The 11,628-nt window shown below is 43.7% G+C and overlaps 1 protein-coding gene across 1 annotated transcript; it reads left to right on the top strand.

Moving 5' to 3' along the window:
* The first annotated feature begins 2,797 nt into the window (after nt 1–2,797).
* Nucleotides 2,798–9,353, top strand: LOC123155027 (uncharacterized). Its single transcript, XM_044573605.1, has 4 exons — nt 2,798–3,660; nt 4,944–5,088; nt 5,158–6,975; nt 8,409–9,353. The coding sequence occupies exons 1-4, from the start codon at nt 2,987–2,989 to the stop codon at nt 9,132–9,134; spliced, it is 3,363 nt and encodes a 1,120-aa protein (XP_044429540.1). The 5' UTR covers nt 2,798–2,986; the 3' UTR covers nt 9,135–9,353.
* Nucleotides 9,354–11,628: the final 2,275 nt, after the last annotated feature.

Here is an 11,628-nt window from a genome sequence, read left to right as displayed (position 1 = left end):
GGAATAATAGTCTCTACTACTAAATGATATAATTATGGGCTTTCTTATTCTTAATCAGGAACTTTGTCCCCTAACATATCCCTTACTATTCTGGTAGGTCTTTGGTGGGCATACTAAAAGTTGTAAGCTCTCTTGGTCAAACAAGTGGAATGAAATACATGTTTTTTTCACACAACTCATAGCACCTCTCAGGCCCCTCCCCCATTTCACTTTGGAAATCTTCTGTCTGCAAGGGCTCAGTTGCAAGTTATTTTTGGCACCTCCTTCAAGGAAAAGTTAACACCCGAAATCCCCTCCATTGTAAAAATATATTTCTCCTAGATTTCATCTGTGCCTTATGTCATGCTCACGTTGAGGAATATAATTGTTCCTTTTGTGGAACTTTTATTTCCTTGAAATGTTGAGACATCCTCTAGCCTTCATGGAGAAGAGGCATCGAATTATGGGAGATATTGTTAAAAATAGATAAATAAACTATTTCCCATGGAAATTGCTATTCCGGCGAGGTGCATTTTGAAAACTAGATGATACCCCGCGCGTTGTTGTGGGGTTTTGTAGTAGCAATATGCATCACCAATGTTTATGTATTGAGTAATAGTAGTTAAAATCAAAATGTGATAGTTCCCCAATAAAAAGGTGAATATTGTAACTACATAAAGTTTATTATGTTTGCATGAATAACTCAGTGTTCAACTGTAAAAATAATAACTCGTGAGAGAACTATGCAGTGTGCTTGTGGTTTGTGCCCTCTTCTGTAAAATGTGTGGAGATCCGTCATTCCATTTCTAATGCAATCATCTGTTACAGCCGGGTAAGCATATGCTTTGGGTTGTTTCATAGTATTCTCAATTTCACCAGTGAACAACCTTTAGTAGTGGTGTAGAGGTATCACGTGCCTATTACTTTATTGTGAATGTTGTATTCATCCCCTCTATACCAACCATTAGTATTCAACTGCAGAAACTTACTTGGAGGGCAAAGAGTGTACATGATGTGAGAATGACTACTTGCAGTTATTATGTCAAGCATATTTGAAATCTGAAATGTAGCAAGTAGCAATAGCTAACTCAAGAAAATATTATAGGGAAAGAAGCCTATAGGGGAGTAAAATTCGTGCGATCAGGAATTAGTATTAGAGACTGGAGATGTTTCTTCAGTACAGTACTTAATATGCACTCAAGCAGGTTTGAATAAATGACATTCGGATAAATTTTTGTACAACAGAATCACAATTCAGTTGCTAAATTATATAAACACAAAGCATGGAGGTCGGCAGAACTCAGTGTTGTTGATTGTAGGCCCTGCCTTGTTTGCAAGATTAATTACGTGGGATGCATACATATGGAATAATAAATGGAGTAAAGAAAACTCACATGTAGAGAAAAGGCACCTGCCCTGCACACAGATTGACGCCAGAGATTTCAAGCAAGGCCAGTGCATAGTGTGCATGCTTACATCAATTGTGATTCAGTAAAGGCAGTGTGGGTGCTTGAGAGGTGAGCCCGTATCTTCATACACAACAGCAACAACCATTGAGGGTTGGGACATACTACATCAACACCAATTGAGCAAAAATGAACACCATCTTCTGCACCTCCATCTACATTAGATAGAATGTGGAACTGCAAGTTTGCAGATTAAAAATTAAGTCAGTAGTTACCACCACATCGTTCCTTCCCGACCGTCCCGATCGAAAAGGGAGCCAACTCAGTAATCCTGGTGGAACCAACCTCCCCAGTGGCGCTGGAGCTAATTTGTTGGAATGAAAACAATATTTAGGGGAGGACGAAAGGCAAATCAGCACCGTGTCCGAGCCGCCGTAGGCAAGAGGACCAACAGCCATAGCCGGAGGAGCCCACAACAACGGGACCGCTGCTTGAGATAATCCCGGAGAGCCGCCGGAGGGGAGGGAGATCGGTGGTCATGCCGAAGCCCGAGTGCCATCGAAGGTGAGGGGGACCGACGGTCGTGCAGGAACTTGAGAGTAGTGGGAAGCAGGGCGGACCGACGTTCGTGCTGGAGGCAAAGAGTCATCGGATCCGAGCGTACAGGCAGACACCCAAAGCGGGGATCGCCTCCCAGCCGCCACACCCTTCACGCAAGGGATTGGTTTTTTTCTCTCTCGATGGAGAGAGGGATCGATGGGTTGATACTCGAGGAGTCGAGAGGAAACAACACACTCGTGTTATATGGACACAAAGCAGAGGGCCCAGGTGAGAGACGAAAGGCCTACTATGGCATAATGGATGAAAGAAGATGGACATGCCCTCATTTTGTCTTCCAGGTACATTACGTGCAATGCAGCGTGGTAGAAATTATTATAGGAAGATTATATAAAGAAAAAAAAGTGACTTCATATGTGGGGCCTACTTGATGATGTGGATAGGCTGCATGTCAAGAGAAATAAAATAGTGGGGATGAATTATTTAGGTATTATAGATATGGAAGAGTGAAATCTTTGATAATGTACTTCCGAACTTAGATTGATGGAGAACTCAGGTTGTTGACATTTTCATGTAGAACTGAATACATGAGAGTTAAAAGTAAATTCCCCTCCTTCCCCAACACATAACATTATTCCATGCGACCTGAAGAGTACCTTGATCATCAAAGTTACATAATATTCAATGTTTATTTTTTACCATATATTTCCGCAGCAACGCGTGTGGAATTGTCTAGTTGTGAATAGATCCAAGAGTCAAAACCACCGTTTTCAAAAAAAAATAAAATGTGGGCCCGGTTATGAAGCCCACAGCCCCGTCGCCAGGAGGCCCCCTTTCCATGGGAGTGTTTTTATTTAGGAGATTTGGTGGAGGGGAGCTGGGAGTTGACGGCCGGGGAGAGTTGCCGAAGAAGCCCTCAACTGCCTAATCCCCCGCCCGTCTCCTCGAAGAACGGCACGCTCGGATCAGGGCACCTCCGCCGCCCCGGCAGCCTGCCGCGTCCTCCCGCCCGAGCGCGCCGCCGCCGTGTCGCGACGGTGCTAATGGCTTCAGAGGTTCTCCCCGTGGTGGACCTCCGCGTGCTCGCGCAGTCTGACCTGGACGCCCTCGCCGCCGCGTCCCTCCACGCAGTCGCTCCGCGGAGCTGCCCCGACGCCGACCCGCTCCCGCCTCTCAAGATCGACCGTGCTGTGTTTAACGAGAGCGCGGGGTCCCGTAAGCAGACTTTCTCCCGACTCCGCTTCGCGGCAGCCGCCTCCTCCTCCCTCCCCACCTCCCCTTCCTCCATCACGCCGTCAGCAGGCAACAACCCCGAGAACCACCTCGTCGCCTACCATCTCCGCCGTCTCTTCGCCCGTGAAAACCCCTCCTGCCCGCCCTCGACCCCGCCTCCACCCGAAACCCTAGCCCTATCGTCTCCCGACCCCGACCGGGAGACTACAAACTCCAAGGGGGTTTCCGTTGATCTTGTGAGGCTCGCTGGGCTCGTCGACCCATACGGCGTAGAGTTACGGAGGCAAACAGCCGGGCTTATGTCGGAGGCGGAGCTAATGGACTTCATCAATTGCCTCGAAGGACAGTGGGTGAGTCAGAGGCGGCGGAGGAAGTTTGTGGACGCAGCCTTCTTTGGGGATCACCTCCCTACCGGGTGGAAGCTGCAGCTCGGGCTCAAGCGGAAGGGGCGCCATGCCTGGGTGCATTGCATCCGTTACGTGAGGTTTGCTGCTTTGCCTTGTCAAATTTCCTATAAATGATGCTAACTCTGTAGTGGTGGCATCGACAGAGGGAATGCAATCATAACTTATATTGTGTAACAATCTGGATTATTCCTGCAGTGTATATATGATAGCATAGATGTACGATGGTTTGGGTTTGTGTGTACATTTTAGGAATGGGTTTTAAATGCTAATACTTAATGTTGTTCACAAGCACCTAGCAAATAAATGGTCCCAAAGGAACACACTGAGATTCTAGTTAAATCATAATCCTCAGTTTTCTTGTTTGCAGAAAACACTGGTGATTTGTCATGGTTTATGAGCATTGAGCAGCATTCACTGATGTTGTTTCAGCTTTCAAAATACAATCACTAACAGTTTAAGCCTATTAAATATGTTCTTTTGATTTGCACACTTCTTTGATATATCCTTCACCCTTCGATGCATGCATAGTAGCATACTATGCACGTTGCAGCGGTACCATCTGACTAGTTTGTGTTGATGCTTGTTATGGCAGTAATTTATCACTATATTCTTAGGTAAAGCATAAAGGGGTAATATTCTTTCACATAGTTCTATATATGGTGTTATAAGGGCTTTAACACACAGTTCTATATATGGTACCCCCTCTGTTCCAAAATGTAAGATGTCCATGCATTCCGAGATTTAAATCTGACCAGCAATTGACAACACAATGCGAATTATGTGACAAAAAGTGATATCATTGGTAAATGCTTTTGAATAAGAATCCATTGACATGATTTTTGTGTCATATTGACATAGCCCTCATTTTATTGGTGCCTTACATTTTGCAACAGAGAGACTACCTTCTATTTGTTATGCTTCTGGTTGAAGTAGCACCGGAAACTTGAGCATTCCAATCAGTTAAATATTACCAAGATACTGTGCCATATGTATTCGGATATATACTACCATTCTTTATTCTTAATGATGGTTTTGCTTTATACTATGAAAATTATTCCTCATCATTAAGTTGTTTAATTCTGGAAATTGTCAAGAATTACTTTTCTGTTTAAGGCTATTTGTCCTTTTGTTGGTAGGAATCAATGTCCAATAGCTGCGCTGCTGGCTCTCACATTTTTGATATTTGTTGCCTGGAAGTCTAGTTGAGATAAGAGAATTTCAGCAATATGCTTTGCTTTATCTACCATGCATTGTTAATGCTTTTGCCATTACCGCCTGACCAGGACAATTTTGCTTTCCATGTATTCTTTCTTGTATATTATTATCCAGTGTAGCTAAGCCTACAAATCATACTTTCCAGCCCAAGGGGACATCAGTTTCGTACTTGTAAAGAAGTTTCTGTGTATCTTATGTCACTTCTTGGGTATCCGGCGGCCGTAACAGTTCCTATTCAGTATAACAGCACCAGACAACATGCCTTGAGTGATGACGATGGTGAAGATGATGTAAGTTTATAGTGTATGCCATTTTATTTTGTACCTGAATTTTCCTTGTTTAATTTATGTGTTTCACAGGCTGTAGGGTTTCAACATCAAATTGGTTCAAGTGTGGATAACCTAAATGTATTGCCAGTTACTTCTGTCACCTTTTCCAGCCGTTCCTGCAATTCAAAGGATACGGTAGAAGGAAATACAAATCCAGCAAATACTTATAAGTGCCAGAATTGCAATTTAACTTTGCACAATCAAAGTGCCTATGTGCAGCACCAGCTGTTATTTCATGAAAAGAAAGCTAAGAGGCGCAGAAAGAGTAGCAAATTTGGTGAACCAAAAGTTGGTAAAGATGGGAAATTTGAATGCCCTGTATGTCACAAGACCTTTCAGGAGCAATCACGGTACTTTGGCCATGTTGGAGCCCATGCAAGGCATGAGGGGCTTACTCCTGAAGCTTTCTTTGATAAGATCTCATCAGGACAGGCAGTTAACAACTTCTTGGAAGAGTTACAATTTACCCCTCAGGAGCTTACTGAACCAACTGAACAAAAGGGCAAGACTGCAGGCGAAGCATGTTCTCAGCATCAGAGTTATTCAAAAGGACAAGGGGGTGATAACTCAAAAGTTATAGATCTTTTTAACACAAATTGTTCCGGTAGTTTCAATAGGCGTAGTGAAGCTTGGTGTAGACAGGTAGAGGTTCCTCCTGTTACAGATGCTCAAAGTGCATGCAGATACAGAAATGATATGATGGATTATGCCAATGTAACTGTTCCAAAACCAAAAGTAGCTCCTGAATCCAATGATGAACCAAATGGCAGGCTTAACGGCTTTGCTGAAGTTGATGATTTTAGTGATCACACGGGAAGTGGCCATGACTTCAGACCTTCTAGCTTCTCAAGTGCTAAACATTACGAGGACCAGATTGTTGATCGTGGCTTTCCTGTTTCAAAGCGTGGCGAGGTCAATAATACTGTGAAAGCAAGAGACGTCAACCTTAATTCATGCCTGGACACAATATCTTTCCCGATTGCTAGTGCAAACAATCAAACTTCTACTGCTGTTAATGAGGCTAATCAATCATCCATTGCTGGAAAATGCTTCATTGGCAGTTTTAATAATAATGGTGGTGCATCTACTACATCATCCTGTTCTGGCTCAAATAATAAAGTATCTGGTTCCCTTGGTGGATCTAACGGATCCTCTAATGCTGCCAGATGCATCGGTGGTAGTTATGGTAATGATGCTGCAGCTAACATTTTTGGCAACAAGAACAATACCATGGTGTACCAGTCTAGTTTGAACACATGCCCCATCTCTCATGTTGCAACTAATGTGGATTCTTCTGTTTCCCGTTCAACACATGCAAAGAACAGTGACAAAGAGCGTGCATACAATACCAAGGAACAAATGAATACCACACAGAACAGAGCAAGTAATGAAGCTGTTGAAGGCTATAATAATGATGTGTATACTGGTAGTATCACTGAAAGGAGTCTTGCCCAGTGTAGTAATAACTTGAGTCACCCAAAACCCAACATTCTGAGCCGCTGTGCACTACCGGACTCAAGCACTTTGACAGCCAGTAACTTAACCAAGGGAATTGATGTCAACTGCATGAATGGTTCTTTTGTTTATAGAAATGATGCCAACGTGGAGGGTCCTTCTGTAAATAGGCCCATGAATAATAATGATTCAATGGGTTCTGTGCATGCCGTGTTGGGAAAGCCAAGTAACGATATGCAGAATCATTACAGTGGTAGTGCTCCTAATTACACCCCGCTTGCTGCAGCAGCTAATATCAACGATCTAATACCTATGCAGAGCAATTTTGATGGCATGTCCACTTTGGTTCATTCTGCTGGTGATGTTCCAAGGAGCAGCACAACCCAGGATCAGGTAAAATTGACATGATTTTGCAGGCTTTCATAACTCTTGCACGATCTAGAAGTGGTTTGATTTTTTTTGGTGAGCATTAATCATAAAATAATGAATCTATATTGATTTGATCGCTACTTAAATGAGTTGCTTTGTTCCCTTCCATTGAAAACAAGAGAAGCAATATAATTATACTAGGCAAAGCAAATGAATTTGAAGTTGGCTTATTTCTCTCCTGGTATGAGTTCGGTTTTGCATGGTTGAGTGAGGATTTTTTTTTTGCTTAACCTTTCAGCACAACCCTGGATTAGGTAAAATTTACATGATTTTGCAGGCTTTCATAACTCAACCAAATGTAAGGTCTGATTAGGTCCATCTCGACAAATTAGATAAGATATGCACACCAGATTTATATTACGGGATTAAACCTAGCTGAGCTTGTTTTGAGCTTGGCATTAATTAAAGGGTCCTCCCTCTGTCCTATATTAGTTGTCGCTCAAACAGATGTATCTAGCACTGAAATATGTCTAGATACATCCATTTCAGTGACAACTAATATGGGATGGAGGGAGTATTCAATATTGATCCATGAGAATGGTTAGATTATTAAGTACTGTGCTAAAGGAATCAAATCCACAACTTTTACAAGTTTATGTAGGGTGTAAAACTACACCGGCCAATTCAAATGTCTATAAAATTTTACTTTTGGGAATGGGGAATTTCGTGAAGCAATTGCTGTTCTATGCAGAATCATAAATACCACTATTTTTTCATGCTGGTAATACATTAATAAACAATGCCTCTTTGATATTCTAACTTGATTTTTAATATTAACAAATATTAATTGGTGATATGTCATACGGCATGTAGTTGAATCAGGAAACACTCTTTGCATTTTTTAGTTATTATTATTGTTTATACAACGCCTTTCTAATACAAATAAAACGTAAATAAACTAATACTCGAGCACAAGTGTATGATTCAAAGTGTTTGACGGTTTGATTATTAAATACGAAATGAGCACTCATGAAATTCTTATTATAACATAGAGTACAGTATGCATGTGTCCTAACTCATTCAATATTTTATCGAGATTTAAGAAAGTATATAATCCCTCCGTCCTAGAATAAGTGTCGCTGATTTAGTACAACTATGTACTAAATCAACGACACTTGCTTTAGGATGGAGGGAGTACTACATACATATCACTCCATATTGGTTTTTTGGCGGGGCAAACAAAAAGCCCATGCATGTTTTTATAGTTCTATTTTTGCTGTTTCTTTTTGTTCTCGTTCTCACAACTATTGCTTAATATGAAAATGCCTTTTGGTTATCTCGGTTGCCTTGTTTCCGTGTTATCAAATTTTGTTGTGCTGGACTTTGTTGGGGCAATGATCTTTCATGCTGAATACCCATGTGATAATTGATTTTTTTTTTTGTAATAATGAAAACAGTGTGCGTTGCAACTTGGATTTGGTGGCCAGAAGCAGCACGTATTTCCTGGTTATGGATGGGCTGCATTTGGATCCCCTCAGCTTGTGGGCTTGGCCAGAAATAATAATTTACCCACTAGATCCTCACAGTTTGGGAGCATGGTCAGACCTAATTCTTCTCCTTCTGGATCCTCTCAGTTAGGGAGTGTGGCAAGTTCTGATTATCTGCAAACTGGATCATCTCAGTTTGGGCGCATGGCTGGACCTTCTATACCTGCTGCCGAATCCTCTCAGTTTAGGCACATGGACGGACCTAATTCTAAACATTCTGCTGAATCCTCTCAGTATTGGCACATGGCTGGAACCAATTCTAGACCTCCTGCTGGATCCTCTCAGTTTGGGAGCGTGGTCAGACCTAATCCTGTACCTTCCACTGAACCCTCTCAGTTTGGGAGCTTGGCCAGGCAGAATTCTGGGAGGACATCCGAGCCAACTTTAGTGTTGGGGAATGTACCACAGACGGGAAGTGGCCCTCCGGCCCAGTCAGGATGGGATCTCAAGGTACCAAGGATGGTTAGTGGAGGGAGCATGCTCGCAGCAGTATGTACATGGTGCAACAGCCAGTTCCACCATTTTGGCCCCGTCGATGGACAGCAGGTTGGTAATTACGGCCTCATCTGCCCATCATGCAAGGATAAGGTGTCTGGTCAACGTAATATGCCCAACAATGGCTTGTGGCAACCCTGAGGTCATCTGAATAGCGTTGGAGATGTTTTTTTTTCCGCTGTATCTGTTAAGGTTGAAAATTACCTGCACCGATCAGTTTGCAGAGTTGAGCGGGCTATCTAGGAATGATGTTTGTATTTGATGTGCTCCATCTTCTCTTAGGAAGTTTATCGATTTCATGACACGAGTGTAGGCGTATTTCGTTAGAACTGAAATAATAGTTTTAGATTTTATTTATTACATTTACCTGGGTATATCTTTTGCAGGAGATCCTAATTATGTTGCTCAGATAAGATAGTACATCCTCTGCTCAGATAAGATAGTACATCCGCAGACCCCCTTTTGTGCACGAGTGTAGGCGTTTTCCTAAATGTAAGACGTTTTGGCAGTTCAATTTAAACTGGCAAAATGTCTTATGTATTTAAAAACAGAGGTAGTAGTATATTCTGGCAGTGATGAAAACTCTTCCATTGCTGTAACAGGCTTCAAGCATCTTATTTCAGGAAATCACAGGTAGAGGTTTGATGTTCAGAAGATTCTGGTTTACTAAGTTGCGAGGCATAAATCCTATACTACAGGGTTATGCTAGTTTGCTTTTGCCTGTGAACTTAAGCTGCGATAAGTGTGACATTTGTTCAATAACGACCACGGCGGTGACACGTGCTGTTGGAGTTGTATGGGCTTATATGTCGGTTATTAATCGGGAATCTTATAGAGCTGACGTCCCCTGAAGGCTTCGTTGGGTTGCAAAAGATTTAATCCTTTAGTGGATTTGTTCCACCTAGGGATTGGGTGACCCCCACCCTGTCACCCAAACCCTGCCGTGATTAATCCATAGAATTTCCTCTCAACCCTTTCCTTCATTGCTGTTCCGTTAATCCCCTCAATCACCAGCGGAAAAGGTGAATCAAAAGGGGAGACGTGGTTTTCTTCCACGCGGCGGGCGACGTGGGTCAAAGCCCGGTGAAATCCCTGCGGTTTGGGGTGGGATCGGATGGGATATAAACCCGGTCGGGTTGAACCGAACACACATGTAAGCTACGCGGGGATTCAGCCCCGGCGAGGGTATAAACCACGGGGTTCGGGCCAAAACCCCTCCCATCCTGGCGGGGGTGGGATTAAACGAACAAGGCCGAAGCGGGTTTGCGGCATTGTACTTTTGGTCCCGCATGTTCTGGGTTTTATTTCTGGTTGGTTCGTTTCAAGTGAGTTCAAACATGCAGGAGGTATTTTCCTACCGCGGTGCTCTCCCACGACCCTTTTGAAAGGACATTTACCTTCGTAAGTGTTTTGGTGTTATGACAATGCAATTTACAGATTAACTTGAACTGCACAGACAACGATTAGATACCCATTTGGAAGAAAAAGATCGAAAACCGCATTTCTGATGTTTTATTTTTTTGGTCATAGTAAATCCGTAATGTTTGCAGGGGGTCTGTGGTGGAAGGTACGTGTGGAATCAAATCACGTGCACAAAAGTGATCCAACCTGTGGTTGGATTGTTAGGAGAACATTGGTATTTCCAGCCCACCAGTGTGCTCGCATTATTCTGGATTTCTTTTTCGTATTTTAGGCGATGCGCGAGAGTGTGATGTTCTCGTCGACTATGAGACGTCTATGGAGACTTCGTCAATCTCTAGATAATATGTCGGCTCAGTCTTTCGGAGGTGCTCATAGGGGTAGGATGTTCGTGTGTATTTATAGGGGTGAATGTACGTGCGTATATATATGAGCGCATGTGTCTATACCGTATCCTAAAAACATCACGTACACAAAATCTTTATTACACCCTCTACACCTTCCTACAAGTTTTGAGGAGAGAATCAAATTCTACCAAGTGCTGAAAGTGTTCACCCGGTGGTCCCGTCAGTGCTAAATCCGACATATCTTGAGGTAGGGGTTCTAAGTTAGGTGTCTCAGCGATTGATGCAGAGCATCCTACGATCATCCCCATGTGCACTCGAGCATACGCCATTGGACCTAAGGTGAACTCGCTCCTTTCCGAATCTTCCCTTTCCGCATGTAAGACATGGATGCTACTTCAAGCGCGGGCCTTGTGCATACTCAGGTACACTTGAGGAGACCATGGAGAGCCCAAGGACCAAGGCCAAGCGTCCGCGGAAGCGAAGGAATAGAAGGAAGAAGAGCCAGCTGCTACAGTGGCCGGACATCCGGCCCCAGCCCGGACAACCGGCCCAACCCCCGGAAATCTGGACCCCTCCTATCCAAAGAGCTCCGGAAGTGACCCCGACAACCCCAACATCCGACACCATGCCCCGGACATCCGGCTCCTCCCTAAGTCCCGGACATCCGGCCCCTCCATCACCGAATGCATCTGGAAGCAACCCAGGCCAGCCCGGACATCCGGCCCGTCCCGAAGCCCCGGACATCCGGCCCGACGCCCGGACATCCGGCCACCCCTGCGCGCAATGTAACGGGCCACTGGCCCATGTACCCCTTCACTTCATCCCCAACTTGTACTACGACTATATATACTCCCCCACCTCCTCCTAGT

This window comes from Triticum aestivum, chromosome 7A, assembly GCF_018294505.1.
Source record: "Triticum aestivum cultivar Chinese Spring chromosome 7A, IWGSC CS RefSeq v2.1, whole genome shotgun sequence".
Lineage (NCBI taxonomy): Eukaryota > Viridiplantae > Streptophyta > Magnoliopsida > Poales > Poaceae > Triticum > Triticum aestivum.
Note: the sequence above shows the minus strand (reverse complement) of the source record. Positions and strands in the feature narration are given on the sequence as shown.